General features: G+C 44.0%; 1 protein-coding gene across 8 annotated transcripts in view; it reads left to right on the forward strand.

Moving 5' to 3' along the window:
* Window positions 1-22,936, forward strand: part of PTPRT (protein tyrosine phosphatase receptor type T) — a gene marked incomplete at both ends in the record, with an annotated part of 1,058,076 nt that extends 1,035,140 nt beyond the window's left edge. For all 8 annotated transcript variants that reach the window (XM_080814111.1, XM_080814118.1, XM_080814112.1 and 5 more), the window contains 4 exons: window positions 18,261-18,386; window positions 19,165-19,328; window positions 21,950-22,085; window positions 22,883-22,936. In XM_080814111.1, the coding sequence (XP_080670237.1) occupies window positions 18,261-18,386; window positions 19,165-19,328; window positions 21,950-22,085; window positions 22,883-22,936 (480 nt within the window). The remainder of the gene's footprint in view (window positions 1-18,260; window positions 18,387-19,164; window positions 19,329-21,949; window positions 22,086-22,882) is intronic.
* Between the last annotated feature and the right edge of the window lie 207 nt (window positions 22,937-23,143).

Raw genomic sequence — 23,143 nt, forward strand, 5'->3', positions numbered from 1 at the left:
ACTGTATTATTATCGATTAGCTCCTTTATGTTTGTTCTTATTTTATGTATTTGGGTGGTCCTATGGTGGGTGCGTATATATTTATAATTGTTATATCTTCTTGTTGGATTGTCCCCTTTATTATTAGAGAGTGCTCTTCTTTGCCTCTTTTTATTTTGTTTTGAAGTGTATTTTGTCTGATATAAGTATGGCTACCCTGGCTTTCTTTTGACATCCATTTTGCATGACAGATGTTTCTCCGTCCCCTCACTTTCAATCTACAGGTGTCTTTAGGACTAAAATGAGTCTCTTGTAGGCAGCATATATATGGGTCTTCTTTCTTTATCCATTCCATCACCCTGTGTCTTTTGATTGGAGCATTAATCCATTTATATTCAAGATAATTATTGATACATATGTATTTATTGCCATTGTGTATTTGCTTTGTGGTTGGTTTTGTAGATTTTCTCTGTTTTTTTCTTCCCTTGCTCTCTTCTCTCGCAATGAGTTGCTTTCTTTAGTGATATATTTAGATTCCCTTCTCTTTATTTTTTGCATATCTATTACTGCTTTTTGATTTTTTATTTGTGGTTATCATTAGGTTTATATATGACATCTTCTACATATAGCAGTCTATATTAAGGTGATGGTTGTTTAGTTTGAACACATTCTTTACTCCTCTCCTCCCCCACATTGTAGGTTATGGTGTCCTACTTTACATCTTTTCATTTTGTGAGCCCTTTGACAGACTTTTACAGATATACTCATTTTTCCAGCTTTTGTGCTTCCTACTTTTCTTACTCTTACTTATGGTCTCTCCTTTCCACTCAGTGAGTCTCCTTTAACATTTCTTTAGGGCTGGTTTAGTGGTCATGAACTCCTTAGCTTTGGTTTGTCTGGGAGACTGTTTCTTTCTCTCGAATGACAACTTTGCTGGATAGAATATTCTGGGCTGAAGATTTTTCCCATTCAGCACTTGGCACTCCCTTCTGGAATGCTAAGTTTCTGTTCAAAAATCTGGTAGCCTATGAGTTTTCCCTTGTAAGTTACTTGTTTTTTCTTGCTTCTTTAAATTTTTTTTCTTTATCACTACTTTTTGTTGTCTTAATTACTAGGGTCTTGGTGTGGTCCTCCTTGGGTTGATTTTGTTGGGGGATCTCTCTGCCTCCTTGTCTCGGTATCTGTTTGCTTCCCCAGATGAGGGAAGTTTTTAACTATTATATCTTCAAATAAATTTTCTGCACCCTTTTCTCTCTTTTCTTCTTCTGTGGTCCCTGTTATTAAGCTTGATGAAGTTTCTGAGTTCCCTACATCTATTTTTATATTGTATAATTTTTTCTCCCACCTGCTCAGCTTGATTACTTTCCATGACTCTGTCCTCCAGGTCACTAAGTCATTCTTCTGCTTCCTCTAGCCTGTATTTATTCCACCTAGTATATTTTTAGTTTCATTTATTGTGTGCTTCACCTCTGATTGGTTCTCTTTGTTATCTCATTATTAAGGGTCTCACAGATGTCCTCCACTCTTAAGTCCAGTGAGTATCTTTATGACCATTAGTTCAAATTCTCAATCAGACATACTACCTATGTCTGTTTCACTTAGGTCTCTTTCTGCGGTTTGGTCCTGCTTTTTCATACTCCCCTGTTTCCTAATTTTGTCTACCTCTTTATGTCTGTTTTTCTGTGTTGGGAAAGTCAGCTATATCTCTTGTTCTTAAAAGTAGTGGGCAGGGCGAGCACTTTTTTTTTAATGTTTTATTTCTTTTCAGCGTAACAGTATTCATTGTTTTTTCACCACACCCAGTGCTCCATGCAATCCATGCCCTCCCTACTACCAACCACCTGGTTCCCCCAACCTCCCACGCCCCGCCCCTTCGAAACCCTCAGGTTGTTTTTCAGAGTCCATAGTCTCTCATGGTTCACCTCCCCTTCCAATTTCCCTCAACTCCCTTCTCCTCTCCATCTCCCCATGTCCTCCATGTTATTTGTTATGCTCCACAAATAAGTGAAACCATATGATAATTGACTCTCTCTGCTTCACTTATTTCACTCAGCATAATCTCTTCCAGTCCCGTCCATGTTGCTACAAAAGTTGGGTATTCGTCCTTTCTGATGGAGGCATAATACTCCATAGTGCATATGGACCACATCTTCCTTATCCATTCATCTGTTGAAGGGCATCTTGGTTCTTTCCACAGTTTGGTGACCGTGGCCATTGCTGCTATAAACACTGGGGTACAGATGGCCCTTCTTTTCACTACATCTGTATCTTTGGGGTAAATACCCAGTAGTGCAATTGCAGGGTCATAGGGAAGCTCTATTTTTAGTTTCTTGAGGAATCTCCACACTGTTCTCCAAAGTGGCTGCACCAACTTGCATTCCCACCAACAGTGAAAGAGGGTTCCCCTTTCTCCACATCCTCTCCAACACACGTTGTTTCCTGTCTTGCTAATTTTGGCCATTCTAACTGGTGTAAGGTGGTATCTCAATGTGGTTTTAATTTGAATCTCCCTGATGGCTAATGATGATGAACATTTTTTCATGTGTCTGATAGCCATTTGTATGTCTTCATTGGAGAAGTGTCTGTTCATATCTTCTGCCCATTTTTTAATATGATTGTCTGTTTTGTGTGTGTTGAGTTTGAGGAATTCTTTATAGATCCTGGATATCAACCTTTTGTCTGTATTGTCATTTGCAAATATCTTCTCCCATTCCGTGGGTTGCCTCTTTGTTTTGTTGACTGTTTCCTTCGCTGTGCAGAAGCTTTTGATCTTGATAAAATCCCAAAAGTTCATTTTCCCTTTTGTTTCCATCGCCTTTGGAGACATATCTTGAAAGAAGTTGCTGTGGCTGATATCAAAGAGGTTACTGCCTATGTTCTCCTCTAGGATTCTGATGCAAATATCATCCTCAATGGGAAAAAGCTTGCAGCCTTCCCGTTGAGATCAGGAACACGACAAGGATGCCCACTCTCACCACTCTTGTTCAACATAGTATTAGAAGTCCTAGCAACAGCAATCAGACAACAAAGAGAAATAAAAGGTATCCAAATTGGCAAGGAAGAAGTCAAACTCTCTCTCTTCGCAGATGACATGATTCTTTATATGGGAAACCCAAAAGACTCCACCCCCAAACTTCTAGAACTCATACAGCAATTCAGTAACGTGGCAGGATACAAAGTCAATGTACAGAAATCAGTGGCTTTCTTTTACACTAACAATGAAAATACAGAAAGGCAAATTAGAGAATCAATTCCATTTACTATAGCACCAAGAACCATAAGATACCTCAGAATAAACCTAACCAAAGAGGTTAAGGATCTGTACTCGAAGAACTACAGAACACTCATGAAAGAAATTGAAGAAGACACAAAAAGATGGAAGACCATTCCATGCTCTTGGATCGGAAGAATAAACATTGTTAAAATGTCTATACTGCCTAAAGCAATCTATACTTTTAATGCCATTCCGATCAAAATTCCACCGGTATTTTTCAAAGAGCTGGAGCAAATAATCCTAAAATTTGTATGGAATCAGAAGAGACCCCGAATTGCTAAGGAAATGTTGAAAAACAAAAATAAAACTGGCGGCATCATGTTACCTGATTTCAAGCTTTACTACAAAGCTGTGATCACCAAGACAGCGTGGTACTGGCATTAAAAACAGACACATAGACCAGTGGAATAGAGTAGAGAGCCCAGATATGGACCCTCAACTCTATGGTCAAATAATCTTCGACAAAACAGGAAAAAATATCCAGTGGAAAAAAGACAGTCTCTTCAATAAAATGGTGCTGGGAAAACTGGACAGCTATATGTAGAAAAATGAAACTCAACCATTCTCTTACACCATACACAAAGATAAACTCAAAATGGATAAAAGACCTCAACGTGAGACAGGAATCCATCAGGGCGAGCACTTTTAACAAGGCAGCCCTGGTCCTTTTCCTGAGGGAATGTGACTCCTCTGCTAAGACTGGGGCCAGCTGGGGCCAATCCACAAAGCATGCACAGGCAGTGCACACAGTACTCACAAGTTGTGGGCACTGGTTCTTTTCCACTGGGCATAAGCCACGCTGCTGAGACCAGGGTGCCTGGGGCTGTTACAGTATGCACGTGGGTGGGGCATAGAGTTTTAACAAGGTGCATGTGTCCTCTGTGGGAGGTGACCAGCTGCCACCATTGCTGCCAAGACTGAGGCCCTGAAGAATACACATCTAGAAGACATGGTGTTGACAAGATTTGCAGGGTCTTCTCAGGGAAGAACCCCATAGCATCAGAACTCAGGCAGACATGACTGAAAAGGGCAGATCTACCAAAGCACAGGGGAGCAGGGCTTGGTGTAAGCAAGTTAAGTGGTTAATGTGGGTGCTGTGCTGGTTCCCACAGGTGGCTATGTGTTTATGCTGGGGGTGGGGGGGTAATGGCACCTGCCAACCCCTTTGTTCCTGGAGGGATCTCCCTGTGAGCCCCACCTCGATGGGACATGCTCTGAGATGAGTAAATAATACTCCAACCCATAAGCACCTGGCATTTTCAGACTGCTGCTTCCAGGCTGGATCTCTGTGGGCTGTTTGTTGTGCTGTCTGTTTGAGCCTGGGGACTCAGCTTCCTAATGCCCCCCAGGCCTTCCCAGCACCAAGCCTGCTGATTTTTTAAAATTCCAGGCTTAAAGTCCCCCAGTTGTAAGAACTCAGAAAATTCAGTTTGGTTTCACAGCCAGATGCTATGGGGATTCACCTTCCCCGTGCAGGCTCCCTGTTGGGGTAGTCAGTTTCTCTCCCTTCTCCTCACCCAGAGCTCCCTCCCAAGGTTGGCCTGTGAATCAGTTTAGTTCCACCATTCCTACCCTCTTCCTGTGGCCTCTTCTGTACATTTAGTTATGGAGTTTTTTTCTGCCAGTCTTCAGGTTGTTTTCTGCATTATGTGCACCGATATGAGCGTTATCTTCTTGTATCCCCAGGATGAAGTGAGCTTAGGGTCCTCCTCTTACACCATCTTCCCGGGAAGTCTTTCCTGAGCTTTCTTTCTCACGCCTGCCCTGAGACTTTGCCATCCATCCATTGTACCATCCTTTGTAGATATTCTTCTAAACTCCTACCCTTCCTCCCTAGAAACAGACTCCAAAGCAACAGTCCTAAGTTCCCCCACTACAATAGCGACTGCATTTTTTTACCCTGTGGGGCTGTTGAGAGGCAGAATTGAGAAAGATGTTTTGACCACCAGCCATGTGCCTTTTGCTCTCTGCCCCTTGCTCTGTACCTGCCACCTCGCCCTCAATCTCTCTTCCTTAGCAGGCCAATTATGGGTTTTTTAAAAAAGATTTTATTTATTTATTTGACAGAGAGAGTGGTCACAAGTAGGCAGAGAGGCAGACAGAGAGAGGGGAAGCAGGCTCTCTGCTGAGCAGAGAGCCCGATGCGGGGCTCGATCCCAGGACCCTGAGATCATGACCCGAGCTGAAGGCAGAGGCTTAACCCACTGAACCACTCAGGTGCCCCAATTTATAGAATTTAAAGGAATTTTATATCAGGGTACCTGGGTGGCTCAGTCAGTTAAGCATCTGCCTTAGGCTCAGGTCATGATCCCAGGGTCCTGGAATTGAGCCCCACTTTGGGCTCTCTGCTCAGTGGGGAGTCTGCTTCTTCCTCTCCCTCTGCCATGCTGTTCCTCCTACTGGTGCCTACTCTCTCTGTATCAAATAAATAAATTTTTAAAAGGGAATTTTATAATCACTGATCTAAAGTTTGAAACCAGTTCAAGTGACTTTCGTATTTTTCCCTTATAAATACTAATTCAGCTTTACCTCTAAGTGGCCCAGGACTGATTTCTCCTACTATGAACCTTAATAAGTATAGTCTTTCATTTCTGAAGCTGTGATATTGGTTGGCCTTTCCATTTTATCAAAGTATTGTTTAATTAACAAAAGGCATAACTAAGGTACACTGAAATGTGTTTTTGAATTGTTTATTCCAAAAGTAGGCCCATTTTCAGGGTCCATAGTCTCTCATGGTTCTCCTCCTCTTCCAATTTCCCTCAACTCCCTTCTCCTCTCCATCTCCCCATGTCCTCCATGTTATTTGTTATGCTTCACAAATAAGTGAAACCATATGATAATTGACTCTCTCTGCTTGACTTATTTCACTCAGCATAATCTCTTCCAGTCCTGTCCATGTTGCTACAAAAGTTGGGTATTCATCCTTTCTGATGGAGGCATAATATTCCATAGTGTATATGGACCACATCTTCCTTATCCATTCGTCCGTTGAAGGGCGGGGTTTTGAAGGGGGGGGAGGTTGGGGGAACCAGGTGGTGGGTATTAGGGAGGGCACGTATTGCATGGAGCACTGCGTGTGGTGCAAAAATAATGGATACTGTTATGCTGAAAATTAAAAAAAAAATTAAAAAATAAAAGGAAAAAGAAAAAAAAAGTAGAAAAACACAAAGAATGTGACCTGGAAGTTATAGAGGAAATAGGCCAAGCAAATAAAGTAACCAAAGAAGCTGCTGACAGATGGCGTGATAATGTATTTGCAATAAAATCTTGGGCCAAAAGAGAATTTGAAGAAAATAAAACTGATTTAAAAAAATGTTGGAGGTCCAGAAGACTCTAAATAGACTGAAATGTTCAATATTGGTTAAGGATCTATGTGCTAGTGAGTGTGTACATTTTTATATTATCCAGTTAAATGTACTGAATGGTTGTTCACCTAAAACTGTTTATCATTTTATTAATTTTAAATAAAATACAAAGTATATAAAAAGAAAAAAAAAGTAGGCCCATATGCTAGTTTTCATTCAACTCATCAGAGCATGTTTATTCTAGTGACTAACAAGCTTTCTGATTTCATCAGCAAGAAAATGACGTTCAACAGTGAGGCTACTCCACATTTGTTATATCTCACGTGTGAATTTGCACTCCCAAAGGACATCTTTTCACGGCCCAAACAGCTATGGAGAGCACTAGGTGGAGTAATGTATGGCATCTGTTCCAGGGCTAGCCACACACGCTTGGTTTAACTTGTTCTGACAATAAATAGCAAAGTCCCCTCTGCTTTTCTGGCAGAAGTGCGGGCATTTCTAAACCAGATGTAGCAAATGGACTGGCTTCCCCTCCCAGGGGAAGCACGAGCCATGTGTGTCTGCAGTGGTGAAGCCTTCCCTTTGAGATGGCAACACTGTCCCTCCCAGACTGTTGGGTAAGAAAGGGGGGTGGGTGTCAGGACGTGAAGTGTGAAAAGGCCACTGATCCAGACTCTAGACTAGAGGATTGGAACCTATTCTTGGAGAAAGCCACTTCAAAATGTTTTCAACTAGATAAAAAAAAAAAAAAAAATGCCAAAGTTGCATTGAGTGTGCATGCAAGCCCAGGTCAGCTGTGTTCTCATGGTCTCAGAGGCAAGTGGGTCTTCTTGAACCCCTGCCATTTTCCAGGACCTTAAGAAACCACAGGTCTCCTAGGGAAGATGGCAGAGTAGGGGGATCCTGAGCTCACCCTGTTCCACATTTTTTTTTAATTTTTAAGATTTTATTTATTTATTTGGCAGACAGAGAGCATAAGTAGGCAAAGAGGCAGGCAGAGAGAGAAGAGGAAGCAGGCTCCCCACCGAGCAGAGAGCCTGATGCGGGGCTCGATCCCAGGACCCTGGGTCATGACCTGAGCCGAAGGCAGAGGCTTTAACCCACTGAGCCACCCAGGCGCCCATGTTTCACATTCTCAACTAGGTATCTTCCACATCCCAAATCAACAAATCAGATAGTGATCCAAAGATTGGCAGAACTTCACACCTAAATATAGACAAGAAACTGCATCTGAAAAGTTAGGAAGGTCAGAAAGGCAAAGGAGGGTGGCCCTCAGGTTGGAGGGAGCTGCATGTGTGGAGAGCAAAGAAATGAGCCTTTGCACTAGGGAACTCACCCATGGAAGACTAATATCCATAACATTTGGCTTTAAAAACCAGAGGGGCCTGGGTCGCCTGGGTGGCTCCATCAGTTAAGCATCTGACTCTTGATTTCAGCTCAGGTCATGACTTCATGGTCCTGAGATCAAGCCTGAGTCAGGCTCCACATGTGGAGCCGCTTAAGATTCTCTCTCTTCCTCTCCCTCTGTCCCTCCCCACCCCTGCTCATGCTCTTGCTCTAAAATACGTGTGTGAGTGTGTGTGTGTGTGTGTGTGTGTGTGTGTGTGTGTGTGTGTGTGTGTGTAAAAAGAAAATAAAAACCAGAGAGGCTGAATTCTTTGAGCTTTAAAAGTCAGCTGACTCAGCCCTAGGCAAGCCAGGAGGGCAAGTGAAAGCTGGGTCACCACCCTTAAAGAGACAGCAGCCTGCACAGAAAGGCAAGTTAAAGTGACAATTTATACAAGACCAGGGCAAATGGGAAACAGATCTGTTCATACTGATTTTGGAGCATACTGTGGGACTTCTCTGAAAGTGATGGACCTGACAGGCACCATGTGCTGCCCCTGCCCCCCAGCATAAACACAGAGCCCCCTGTGAGAGGCAGGGCTACAGAGATAGTTCTGCCTAACCTGCTGCTCGTGCACCACACCCCAGAGTTCTCCTGAGGACTCACTCCAAACCTGCTGGCCTCTCTGCCCTAGGCCCAGGGCAAATTCTGTTAAAGCTGCACCTGTGCCCTAACCAGCCGATAGGTGCACAGCAGCCTCAGTGTGCCAGGCACATCACTGTGTCCCCAGATGCCACTCTGTGCCATAACCAACCACCACGGCATGCCATGCCCTGCTGCACACCCACAACCACTATCCATGCATCAGGCCCAGCTGCTGCCAGCCACCTTCTTGCACCACTCCCAGCCTGACACACCCAGCAGCCCTGGCACACAGACCTTCCCAGCCACGGAATACAGCCCCAAACTGCCACAGCATTTCAGGAGATCCAGCATAGGACTGGTGGCCCAGCAAAAATTTTGCTATTACCACTGGCCCACTCCCAAGTTCCCCAATAGCACGCCCCCTTGGAGCTAACACCAGAGAATAAGCATGGACCAGAACAAGCAGAGAGTCAGCGCAGACAACTGCATTGAAAGGAAAGGTGACTCAGAACAGCAGGGTACAAGTAACAAATATAGGAAACTCTGCTTAAGTGCCAGGTTCTGGTGAAAAGGGGATGTTGCACTGTAGGGCATTCCAGGACCTCTTCTTCATAATATCACTACTTCTAAGAACAGAAGACACAGCTGACTTCCTTAACAAGGAGAAACAGACACAAAGAGGCAGACAAAATGAGGAGACACAGAAATTTATCCCAAATGAAAGAACAGGGCAAGGCCACAGCCAGAGATCTAAGCAAAACAGATATAAGAAACATGCCTGATAGAAAATTTAAAGTGATGATCAAAAGGATACTCACTGGACTTGAGAAAAGAAGGGAGGACATCACTGGAATATTTAACACAGAGGTAAGGAATAACATAACAGAGATAAAGGACTAAATAAATGGAATGAGAAACATGTTTGATGGAATAAATATAAGGATGGAAGAAGCAGAGAAATGAATTACTGACTTAGAAGACAGACTATGGAAAATAATCAAGCTGAACAAAAGAGAAAAAAAGAGTTATGCAAAAGGAGAAAACTTAGAGAACTGACTCCATCAAACATAACATTCAGAAGAGAGAATGGGGAGCAGAAAATTTATTTGGAGTAATCGCTGGAAACTTCCCCAGTCTAGGGAAGGAAACAGATATCCAGATCTGGAGGTACAGAGAACTCCCATTAAAATCAACAAAAGCAGATGCACACCAAGATGTATTATGATTAAAAAAGCAAAAATACAGTGAGGAAGGAAAAATATTACAAATAAAGCAAAAGAAGACAGTTACATACAAAGAAAAACCCAAAAGGCCATCAGCAGCTTTTTCAGCAGAAACTCTGCAAGCATGAAAGCAATGGCAGGATAAATTCAAAGTGCTAAATGGGAAGAGCCTACAACAAAGAATATTCTATCCAGCAAGGCTATCATTCAGAATAGAAGAGATAGTTTCCAAGACAAACAAAACTAAAAGAGATCATGACCACTAAAGACGCTCATAAAGAAATGTAAAAGGGGACTCTTTGAGTGGAAAAGGAGAGAATAAAAGTCACAGGATAAAGGTAGGCAACACAAAAGTGGTGAAAATGAAAATTCCTGTCAGAAATCAGTCAAGGGACTCACAAATAAAAGAATGTAAAATATGACAACATACATCTAAAATGTGGGGAGGAGTAAAGAATGGGTTCAAACTTAAATGACCATCAATTTATATAAATTTCTATATGTAGAAGAGGTTATAATCAAGACTAATGGTAATCAAAAATCAAAAGTCAGTAACAAACATGCAAAAATAAAGAGAAAGGAACCCAAGTATATCACTAAAGAAAATCACACCACATGGTAGACAAAATCAGAGAAAATCTTCAGAAACAACCACAAAACAAGTAATAAAATGACAATAAATACATATCTATCAGTAGTTATTTTGGATGTGAATGTACTAAATGCTCCAATCAAAAGACACAAGGTGTCAGAAAGATACAAAAAAGACAACCCATCCATATGCTGCCTGCAAGAGACTCATTTTAGTCCTAAAGGTACCTGCAGATTCAAAGTGAGGGGATGGAGAAACATCTATCATGCAAATGGATGTCAAAAGAAAGCCAGGATAGCCATACTTATTTTGGACAATATAGACATTAAACAAAAACTATAACAAGAGACAAAGAAAGACACTATATAATAAAAATAAAATGGGGACAATCTAACAAGAAGATATAACAATTATATATGTACCCAACATGATACCACCCAAATACATAAAACAACTAATAACAAACATAGAGGAATTGATAACATTAAAGTAATGGTAAGGGACTTTAATACCCTGCTTACATCAAAGGACAGATCATCCAAACAGAAAATGAAGAAGGAAACAGTGGGTTTGAATAATATACTAGGCCAGATATATCTAACAGATATTTATGGTATTCCATTCTAAAACAACAGAATACACATCCTTTTCAAGTGCACATGGAACATTCTCCAGAATAGATCACATACTAGCCCACATAACAAGCCTCAACAAATCAAGCATCTTTTCTGACCACAACGCTGTAAAACTAGAAATGAACCACAAGTAAAAATCTGGAAAGACCACAAATACATGGAGGTTAAATAACATGCTACTAACCAATGAATGGTTTAACCAAGAAATCAAAGAAGAAATCAAAAAGTACATGGAAACTAACAAAAATGAAAACATAATGGTCCAAAACTTTTGGGATGCAGCAAATGCTGTTCTAAGAGGGAAGTTTATAGCAATACAGGCCTATCTCAAGAAGCAAGAAAAACCTCAAATAAACAACCTAGCCTCATCCATAAAGGAGCTAGAAAAAGAACAACAAAACCCAAAAACCAGCAGAAGGATGGAAATAATAAAGATTAGAGCAGAAATACATGTTACAGAAACTAAAACAAAACGAAACCAGGAGCTGATTCTTTTAAAAAAATCAATAACCATCGGGCTCTCTGCTTGGCAGGGAGCCTGCTTCCCCCTCTCTCTCTCTGCCTGCCTCTCTGCCTACTTGTAATCTTTCTCTCTCTGTCAAATAAATAAAAATAAAAAAAAAAATCTTAAAAAAAATGTTTACGATAAAAAAAAAAAAAAAAATAAAATAAAAAATAAAAAAATCAATAACATTGATAAATCTTATCAATGAGAAAAGAAGGACCCAACTAAATAAAATCACTAATGAGAGGAGAAATAACCAATACCACAGAAAACAAACAGAAGAGAATATTTTAAAAAACTATATACCAATGAATTGGACAACCTAAAATAAATGGATAGATTTCTAGAAACATATAAACTACCAAAACTGAAGCAGAAAAAATAAAAAATTTAAATAATACAATAACCAGCAAAGAAATTAAATCAGAATCAAAATGCTTCCAACAAATAAAAGCCCAGGACCAGATGCCTTCACAGGAGAATTCTACCAAACACTTAAAGAAGAATTAATACCTATTCTTTTTAAACTAATACCAAAAAATGGAAAAGAAAGGAAAACTTCCAAATTCATTCTATCAGGCAGCATTACCCTGATACCAGAACCAGACAGAGGCACCACAAAAAACTACAGAGAAATATATCTAAACTAAAGAGAAATATATCTGATAAACACAGAGGCAAAAATCCACAACAAAATACTAGCAAACTGAATCCAACAATACATTTTAAAAAATCATTCACCACGATCAAGTGGGATTTATTCCTGGGTTACAAGGGTGCTTCAATATTCACAAATCAACTGATATGACGTATCAATAAGGGAAAGAATGAGAGCCATACAATCATTTCAATAGACTCAGAAAAAGCATTTGATGGAGTACCATTCATAATAACCCTCAGCAAAGTAGACTAAGAGGGAACATACTTCAACATAGTAAAGGCCTTATGTGAAAAACCCATGGCTGACATCATACTCAGTGAAGAAAAACTGAGAGCTTTCCCCCTAAAGTCAAGAACAATGCAAGACTGTCCATTCTCACCGCTTTTATTCAACATCATACTGGAAGTCCTAGCCACACCAATCAGACAACAAAAGAAGTAAAAGGCATCCAAATCCATAAGGAAGAAGAAAAACTTTCACCATTTGCAGGTGCCATGATACTATATAGAGAAAACCCAAAAGACTCCACCAAAAACCTGCTAGAACTAATAAACAAATTCATCAAAGTCACAGGCTATGAAACCAGTGGACAGAAATCTGTTACATTTCTATACACCAATAATGAAGCAGCATAAAGATGAATTAAAACAATCCCATTTACAACTGCACCCAATATAACAAAGTACATAGAAATGAACCTAACCAAAGAGGTGAAAGGCCTGTCGTCTGAAAACCATAAAACACTCATGAAAGAAACTGAAGATGACACAAAGAAGTGGAAAGATGTTCTGTGCTCTTGGAGTGAAAGAACACATTTTGTTGAAATTTCTATACTACCCAAGGCAATGTACACATCTAATGCAACCCCTATCAAAATACCACAGCAATTGTCACAGAACTAGAACAAACAATCCTAAAATTTGTAGGGAACCACAAAAGACCCCACCGCAATAGCCAAAGCGATCTTGTAAAAGCAAAGCAAAGCTGGGGGCATCACAACCCCAGACTTCAAGCTCTATTACAAAGCTGTAATAATCAAAACAGTATGGTACTGGTACAAATATAGACACATAGATCAATAGAACAGAACAGAAAATCCAGATATAAGCCTACAACATATGATCAATTAATCTTCAACAAAGCAGGAAAGAATATCCAGCAGCAAAAAGACACTCTCTTCAACAAATGGTGTGGGAAAATTGGAGAGCCACATGCAAAACAACGAAACTAGACTACCTTCTTACACCATAGACAAAATCAACTTCAAGTTTGATGAAAACTTAAATGTGAGACCTGAAGCCACAAAAATCCTAGGAAAGAACATAGGCAGTAACCTCTTTGACATCAGCTATAGCAACTTCTTTCTGGAATGTCTCCCGAGGCAAAGGAAACAAAAGCAAAAAGAAACTACTAAGACTATGTCAAAATAAAAAGCTTCTGCACAGTGCAGGAAACATTCAACTAAACTGAAAGGCAGCCTACAGAATGGGACGAGACACTTGTAAATGACTCGTCCGATAAAGGTTTAGTATACAAAATATATAAAGAACTTATAAAACCCAACCCCACAAAAAACAATAATCCAATTAACAAATGGGCAGAAGACATGAATAGACATTTCTCCAAAGACATACAGATGACCAATAGACACATGAAAAGATGCTCATCATCACTCATCATCCAGAAAATGCGAATTAATCTACCTGCCATGAGATATCACCTCATACCTGTCAGAATGGCTAAAACCAAGAACACAAGATACAACGGGAGTTGACAAGGATATAGAGAAAGGGGAACCCTCTTGCACTGTTGGAGGGAAGGCAAACTGGTGCAGCCACTGTGGAAAACATATGGAAGTTCCTCAAAAAGTTAAAAATAGAACAACCCTACAATCCAGCAATCGCACTACTGGGTACTTACCCCAAGAATACAAAAGCACTAATTCCAAAGGATACATGCACCCGTACGTTTATAGCAGCAGTATCTACAATATCCAAGATAATGGAAGCAGCCCAAGTGTCCATCAAATGATGAATGGATGAAGAATATGTGGTGTAGATATACAATGGAATATTATTCGGCCATGAAAAAAGAATTAAACCTTGTCATTTACAATGACATGGATGGAGCTAGAGAGTATTATGCTACATAGAATAAGCTAGTCAGAAAAAGACAAATACCAAATGATTTTACTCCTATATAGAATTTAAGGAGAAAAATAAGCAAAGGCAAAAAAATAAGGAAAGGAGAGAGGCAAATCAAGAAACAGACTCTTAACTATGGAGAACTGATGGTCCCAGAGGGAAAGGGGGCAGAGGTATGGCTGAAATGGGGGGCAAGAATTAAGGAGTCCACATGTGATGAGCATTGGGTGATGTGTGGAAGTGCTGAATCATTATATTATACACCTGAGACTAATATAACACTGTTACCTAACTGGAATTTAAAAAAAGAAAGAAAGAAAAAAGAAACCATAACCCTCCCTTCCCAAGATTTCTGTAAATCACTGGTGCTTCTGTGCTCACAGTCAAGCTCCTCAGTTCACCTATGTGGCCTCTGCTTCCTTTCTGTGTCACCTAGGTAGCAAAGCTCAGTTCCTTGCTACTTTCCATGAGACACCACCATGTACATTGAGTCTTGTCCATGTTATTATAAATTTACTGAATATTACTGCTAATAATCACATTGATTTAGTACTCCCTAAAGATCAAGTAACACATTAAGATTCCCAACCACTCATAACCCAGAGAAGCTATAAGATTTGGCCAAGTCCATTTGCGATGACATGGATGGAACTAGAGGGTATTATGCTGAGCGAAATAAGTCAATCGGGGAAAGACAATTATCATATGATCTCCCTGATATGCGGAAGTAGAGATGCAACGTTGGGGGTTTGGGGGATAGGAAAAGAATAAATGAAACAAGATGGGATCGGGAGGGAGACAAACCATTAAAGACTGTTAATGTCACAAAACAAACTGAGGGGGGGCGGGGGTAGGGGGCTAGGGAGAGGGTGGTGGGGTTATGGACATTGGGGAGGGTATGTGTTATGGTGAGTGCTGTGAAGTGTGTAAACCTGGCGATTCACAGACCTGTAAACCTGGGGCTAATAATACATTATATGTTTATAAAATAATAAAAAAATTTAAATTAAAAACAAAAAAAGATTTGGCCAAGTCACTCTGCTGAAAGGCACCAGGGCTGGGATCTGAAGCCAGGGTGCTTCAAGCGGGAGCCCCACTACATTTAGCTACTCGACAGACACAGCACCCACCGAGACACTATCCCAGTACTTGGGCACCAGGACAGCCTTGAGCTAAACCACAGAGGATATTTCTTATTGGTAAGAATCGTCTCTGAGCCCTGAAGGATAACTGGGAACAGAACACTGGCTTCCCCCATCTTTCTCCTGTTTCCCAAACCTGGACTATGTAGGACATCCATGGCTGTGGGGAGACCTGATGATGCTTGGCGGCTCAAACAGCCCATCTGCCCATACATCACTGCGCTGGTTGTCACCGTGCTGCTGCTGCTGCTGCTCCAATCTCATGAATCAGGGAATTCAAGGGAGAGGACGGCTCTGATTTAGGATTAGAAGGACCCTGCACCCTTCCCTAGCCCTCTGGACATCACGGGAGAGTGACCTGGAAAATCAAATGCAGAAAAGTGTCTGGAAATACAGGAGTCTTGTTTGAGGCATAGTAGAACCTATTAGCTTGAGAAATTGGTCTGGAAATCTTATTAAAAGAGACAAATCATTCCGCCTTCTCTCTGGACTGAAAATACTGGGGGTAATAGACATTTTCCCTGATGCCTGTGACCCACGTACCTCATGTCAGGATCACAGCCAACCTCTGGCAAAGCTCAATTCAATGCAGGTGATAAAGGCTATTATTTTTTTAATGGGCAGTTCTAACTAATTCTGATTTCTTTGGCACACCACCGACTAATCTCTACCAGTCCCTCGTTACTGTGAAGGTTGCAAGCCAGAAGAGCCAATGGCAAAGAGAAATGAAGTTCAGATTGTGGGTTTATCATTATTGCACAGCTCAGCCGATAACTGTCCAGAACCCCCACCACACACATACCCAGCTCCTTTCTCAATGTGCTCAATTAACCCATGATGGACATGGGCAAGCAAGGCACCACTGCATTAGGAAACCTAGCCTTGCACATCTTTGCTATTTAAGAGGAATGATTAGAAGAATCCTTCAGATGTATATGTTAGCTATTACCTTCATGGCGGTCATGTGTGCTGGACACTGATAGGTTCCAGAATAATGTGGATTACTGGAATTCAGCGGATCCTTATTCCATGCCTGGCACTGGGAGAAGGGTTTCTTCACATGTATCATCTCCTTTATCCTTAGAACAACCCTGTAGGTCAAGGGCTGGCAAACTTTTCTCTGTAAAGGACCAGACAGGAAATATTTTTGGTTTTGCGGGCAACTTTGGGTTATGCGGGGTATTCTCAGTTACTCAAATCTGCTGTTGTCGTTTGAAAGCAACCACAGACAATACATAAATTAGTAACGGTGGCTGTATTTCATTCAAACTGTATTTGCAAAATCAGCCAACGGGGGAGGCTTACCCTGTAAGCCATCATGTGAACATGCTATTCCCAAGCTGGAATTTGGGTTCTTTTCTCTCTCCTATATCCTCCTTTCCCCCTGCTCTTCCATTCTGGTTCTGGTTCTAGAGGAAGGCTGGAATTAAAGATGTTTTTGCATGTGACTGTCCAGGGAGGGTTGGCTGTGCTCTCTCAACAGGAGGGAGAAGGATCATTTTTGTGAAGATCCTGCTTCCATGGTGGCCACAGGGGGCCACCATTTCCATGGGTCACCTGTCGTCTAGCTCCTTGTCTGCAAGCTCAGTATAGACTGTGGCTGCTAATGAAAGACACGATCTCAGGCTGCTCTCAGGAGCCTTAATGGGTCTTCCTGAGTCTCAGGTACATTTTTCGGTAACTTCCCAATGGTTGAACAGATAGCCTCTTTGTCCCTACGAGGGCGGTCCCCAGCAAACCCGCAGCTGCAGTCTTAGCTCCCCTGCGTGCCCCAACTCTGGGGCCTATAAACTTGCACAGGGTTCATCTCCATGCCCCTTCAAAACAGGGGATTTGCAGAAGCGTGCTTTGCCCCTCTCTGAGCCACAACCCATGCCATCTACCTGAATATTCTTTCCCCAACTGAAGTCATCTAATGGCTCGACATATACAGGGGAATAAATTATTCTCTCCTTGATGGCGGTATAAATGTGGGAAACAAATTAGGATCTTAAGCCAGGATTTCTCAGTCTCTGCTCTATTTCTGTTTGGGGCCGGACTGCTCTCCGAGGAGTGCGCACTATAGGATGGCTATTAGCATCCTGGCCTCTACGTGCTGGAGGCCCATAGCATCCCCCAGGTGTGACCTTCAGAAATGTCTCCCGACCTTGCCAAATGTCCCCTGGCTGGCAAAACCACCTCTGGCTGAAAACCACCGTCTTTGGTCAGAGGGCAACCATTGCCTTTTGCTCTCAGGGTTAGGTCCTAAATCCAATTCCGGAAAAATAGGAAAGATCACAGGCAGAATCTCTCAGCACCGTGTCACCTGATCTTCCGTGGGAGAAAACAGGCCTGGGCCACAGCAAGGGAGCAGCAGAGCCGGGATAGGGACCCAAGCCAGTCTGATGCCAAGGCCTGTGTGTTTCTCAAGCTACTGAGGATCTGATGATGAGAGGGACACTGGGAAGGTTTTTCTGGAATGGGGAAGTTTGCTTTGATTCGAGTTGAAATAGAGATTGTACTTGTTCCAATCCTGCCAGCATTTCAAGGGAGGTATTATTTCCCCTTGCTTTACAGAGGAGGAAACTGAGGCCCAGCAACCCTAACAAATGGTTTGGAATCAGCAGAGCAAATATTTTATAAGTGCAGTGTTTCTGTGCTTTGACTCAACAACAGACATGGGCAGCTGCTCCCCAAAGGGAGCGGGGTCAATTTCTCCTCCTACTACTGTTCCTTCCTAGCCAGCATGTTCTGCAGGCAGTAAGAAAGGCCCTGGTGATAAATGAGCCCAACGACCCCCACGCCTCCCTCAGCCTCTCTCTCTCTCTCTGACCTCTCTCCTGCCCCAGCTCTGTATGCAGTACTGGCCTGAGAAGACGTCCGGGTGCTACGGGCCCATCCAGGTGGAGTTCGTGTCTGCAGATATCGACGAGGACATCATCCACAGAATATTCCGCATCTGTAACATGGCCCGGGTAAGGGTCCAGCCAGAAGGCTGTGCTGTGCTCTCCGGATCATCCCGTCCTCGGGGAACGATGCCTCCGCTGATTGTGGCTTCAGACCCAACAGTGGCCCTGACACTGAGAGACCCACGGGGAGGCCTCCAGCCTGCCATCTGCCTCTTCCCTGACACGCTTGCTGCCTTGTCGTCAAAACTTCTCAGAATTCAGCGCTCCCCCACTGCCATCCTGTTTTGGCAGGAGTTGACGGGGTCTTTGATTGGATCCAGGAAGCTTTGGGCTAGACCCTGAGAACATCAAGATGGAAGATGATTAGTTGCTTCCGGGGGTACTTCACCGGCTGGGTGGAGTAGTATTGGTGGGGGAGGGAGCAGATCGGTAGTCTGCGAAATGGCTAAAGAATGGCTTTGGTCTTTACCGTTTCCTGGGGGTCCCAGGGTCCGAGAACTCCATCTCTGCCCTCAGTTCCCTGTCCAGTGGGAAGGTGATCTATGTTTTGGCACATGAACCTCTGGGGGAGAGAAGAATTCTGCCCAGTAGAGTCAGGGAAGGCTCTTCCTAGAGAAAGGGACATTTGGATTTTGGAAACCAGTAGTTGTCCAGGGAGAAAGGAGGTGCAGGGACGTCATGGCAGGAGAATCCATATGCACAAAGGGAGAAAGAGGAGTGTGTCCCCATAATGACACAGCATTGACCCCATTCGGTCTGTCTCCCACTCCGGTGACACAGCCCTGGGGCCTGTGAAGGGCTTGCGTCCCTGGAAGAACAGCCCTGACGGCCTCTCTGTTCTCAGCCTCAGGATGGGTACCGGATAGTCCAGCACCTGCAGTACATCGGCTGGCCTGCCTACCGGGACACACCCCCCTCCAAGCGCTCTCTGCTCAAAGTGGTCCGACGGCTGGAGAAGTGGCAGGAGCAGTACGACGGGAGGGAGGGGCGCACTGTGGTCCACTGCCTGTGAGTACCGTGGAGGGCTCTCTGGGGCGGGGTGGGGGGTGACCAGTGTCTGTCCTAGGGGATGCCACTGGCCATAGCCATGCCTGGCTATACCACATCTCAACATTCCTTAAAAGTCAAGGGGTGTGTCCAGTCAGAATGACTAAAATTAACAAGCCAGGAAATGACAGATGCTGGCGATGATGCAGAGAAAGCGGAACCCTCCTACACTGTTGGTAGGAATGCAAGCTGGTGCAGCCACCCTGGAAAACAGCATGGAGGTTCCTCAAAAAGTTGAAAATAGAGCTACCCTATGACCCAGCGATTGCACTACTGGGTATTTACCCTAAAGATACAAACGTAGTGATCCGAAGGGGCACATTCACCCAAATGTTTATAGCAGCAATGTCCAAATAGCCAAACTATGGAAAGAACCTAGATGTCCATCAACAGATGAATGGATAAAGAAGATGTGGTATATATATACAATGGAATACTATGCAGCCATCAAAAGAAATGAAATCTTGCCATTTGCGATGACATGGATGGAACTAGAGGGTATTATGCTGAGCGAAATAAGTCAATCGGAGAAAGACAACTATCATATAATCTCCCTGATATGAGGAAGTGGAGATGCAATGTTGGGGGCTTGGGGGGTAGAAAAAGAATAAATGAAACGAGACGGGATCGGGAGAGAGACAAACCATAAAAGACTCTTAATGTCACAAAACAAACTGAGGGGGGCCGGGGGTAGGGAAAGGGTGGTGGGGTTATGGACATTGGGGAGGGTATGTGCAATGGTGAGTCCTGTGAAGTGTGTAAACCTGGCAATTCACAGACCTGTACCCCTGGGGCTAATAATACATTAAATGTTTATAAAAAATTTTTTTTAATTATTTTTAAAAAAGGTCAAGGAGTGTGTATTCGAGGAATTACAATCTCTCATGGACTGGGGTTGCCCATTTGTTGCCCTGAACTAAGGTTATATGACACGTTATTAATGCAAAACGGGGAGGCCTTTCGCAAACATCGGGGGTGGACCGGCCGCTCCCCAGCACTCCCAATAGGGGGGTAAGCCCCGCCCCCCCAGGAGGCATGATGTGTCCTGTTAATCACAAGAAAGCTGGGGTGAAGTGGCTTCTACCGACCAGATCCTCGAATTATTTCCCAAAGAAGAACACACGTTTGATCTTCCCTTTGCAGAGTAAATATTTCTGGAGCCAGTGGAGGCTCTGGTAACACCTTACTGACCTCAGAATCGAGTTCAGTCTTTACAAAATGAGCTTACTGTTCCTTTTTTCAAACAAGGGGTGCATGCACGTGTCAGGAAAACCAGACAGACATGCACACGCATAGCTTAAGGCCACCACCTATCACAATCCTTTCTTCCCCAAGGACGCAGATCCCAAACCAGGCACCAGAAAGATGCCGTGAGGTGTCAGAGTCACGTGGATGGGCACAGTCAGCCAAACCAAGCTGTTTCTGCCCACATCCCAGACCCTGGCAACTGGTTCCCTGCCACCGAGCCCCTGCCCCCCCATCCACGTCGCTCCCATACACTCAGGGGCCCTCCCCTTTGGCACACAGGCACACCCGTCCCAGGCATCACTCCACCAGGCCCCGGGACACCTGTACCCACTCACCTCTTCCTCTTGGACTCTGCCGTTCTTGCTTCAAAAAAGTACTGAACCCTCCTTCTGTGGGGGGTTCCGTCCTCCTCCCACAGGTGATTGTTTTTTAGCCTGCTTTTTGGAAGGAGTAGCTTTTTATCCAGGTCCCCCTCACCAAGGTGACCCACAGTTTGAACCAAAGGAAAGCACAGGCATGTCCTCCTATCAACAGGGATGGCGGTGTCCTTGGAGGCCAGAGACACAACAGACACCAAAATGCAGGCGCTGGCCAGCGAACGGAGGGCAGCTGTCTGTACCTGAAACAGCTGCTTGTTGGGTGTCCTGTAGATAAAACATCTGGGAAACCGAGGGCCTTGGTTTCCATCCAGATGTTCTTTAGACACAGGCCATTACATGAAATCATTAGTTGCTGTTGGCAACACGCCCAGGAGTTCCGAATCAGGCAGATTCCCTACGGGACTTTCTGTAAATAGTTGGAGGGGTGTTTCCACGAACATGAGTTATGGAGCACCGGAAAGGAGACACAGAGCGATGACCTGCCAGGAACCCTCCAGCTCTGCTCTCCTGATCGGCAGTGTCTTGCCCAGAGACCTATAATTTCAGGATAGACCATCTCAGACACACCCAGCCCCACCTCCAAACCTAGGCTGGCTGACCCAAGGCTGTTTTTGTCCTTAGCCGATGGAAAGAACTGGGATGAAAACCACCTGAAACCTTCCACGTTCATCACTAGATGTGTAGGAAGACCCAGAACCTCCTTTTGGACAAGGATCTGGCTAATCCAGTTCTCAAGGAGCATCTAGTCCAACCCTCCATTATATGAATAGGAAAAGACTTGCCCAAAGTCAAAGCAGGTTCATGGCACCGACAGGACTCCAACCACAAAGGCTTCTGCCCTAGCCTGACTGCACGTACCCAGCCAGCCACTCCCCACTACTCCTGATGTGGTTTCAGGATCAGGAGGTGCCTGGGGTGCTTACCTCTTTGCTTACCTCTTCACTCTGTGTCTAGAAATGGGGGCGGCCGCAGTGGAACCTTCTGTGCCATCTGCAGCGTGTGTGAGATGATCCAGCAGCAAAACATCATCGACGTGTTCCACATCGTGAAAACACTGCGGAACAACAAATCCAACATGGTGGAGACCCTGGTGAGTGTCCCAGGAGGCTTCTCCTGCTGTGGGGGGCTATCTGAGAGCCTCAGATAATACAAACCCAGCAGCTGGCTGCTTACTGGGTCCTGACGGACCACAGCCTCTGCAAACTGTTACTTCCTGCTGGGCAGCCCACGTTTGCATCCTGATACACTAATCCTGGGGATTAGGGATTCTGGCTTAGGAGAGTGTGAATTCTATTTTCAAGTCGGTTCAGTCCTGTTCTAATTAGCGTACGTGACTTGCACGGCGTAAGCGTGGGGCTCGAACGCTGTGCAGAAAGGGATGGAGAGCGTGTGGGCCGGCGGAGCCCAGATCCTCAGGCCCACTACACGGACCATACATGAGGAGCTTTGCCCTAAGAGTCTTAACCTACTCGAAGCATGGTCCTACTCAAACTCCGGTCCACAGACCGGCAGCGTCAGCATCACCTAGGCTCTTGTTAGAAATGCAGGATCCCAACCCAGTCCGGATTTACTCAGTCAGAGTCTGCATTTTAGAAAGACTCCTGGGTCCTTCATAGGCACCTTACGGTCTGAGAGGCACCCGAGTCCAGAATGGTGACAAGGAAGGGAATGACCCACTGGGCGTCTGGGAAGGCGTGGGTGTAAGCAGGCACCAGGCAGAACTTGGGGGAGGTTCAGATAGGGATAATTATGTGGACAATTTTGCGATGACTGTTAATAGGACTGTAGCTAAAGTTTCCTCCAAAATCTGTGTCTCTGACCTAAACGCCTTTCCTTTTCATCTCTCTCTCTTGTCTCCTTTGCTCCCTCTGCCTCTCCCCCTCTCAGGAACAGTATAAATTTGTATATGAGGCGGCACTGGAATATTTAAGCTCCTTTTAGCCCGATGGGATGGGGAGCCTGCCAGAGCCCAGAGGCTGCAGCAGCCAAGCCCTCTTTTCTGTGAATGGCAGTGACTGGGCTCAGGGCCTAAGACGCGGCACCCTGCCCAACTCCAAGGAGAATGCTGGTTGTCCCGTGCCCCGTGGTGGGCTCTGCACCTTCCGAGGGGTCTCCTGCAGCTGTGGGAGGTACTGCTCTGAAAGGCCC

Source organism: Martes martes, assembly GCF_963455335.1.
Source record: "Martes martes genome assembly, chromosome: 9".
Lineage (NCBI taxonomy): Eukaryota > Metazoa > Chordata > Mammalia > Carnivora > Mustelidae > Martes > Martes martes.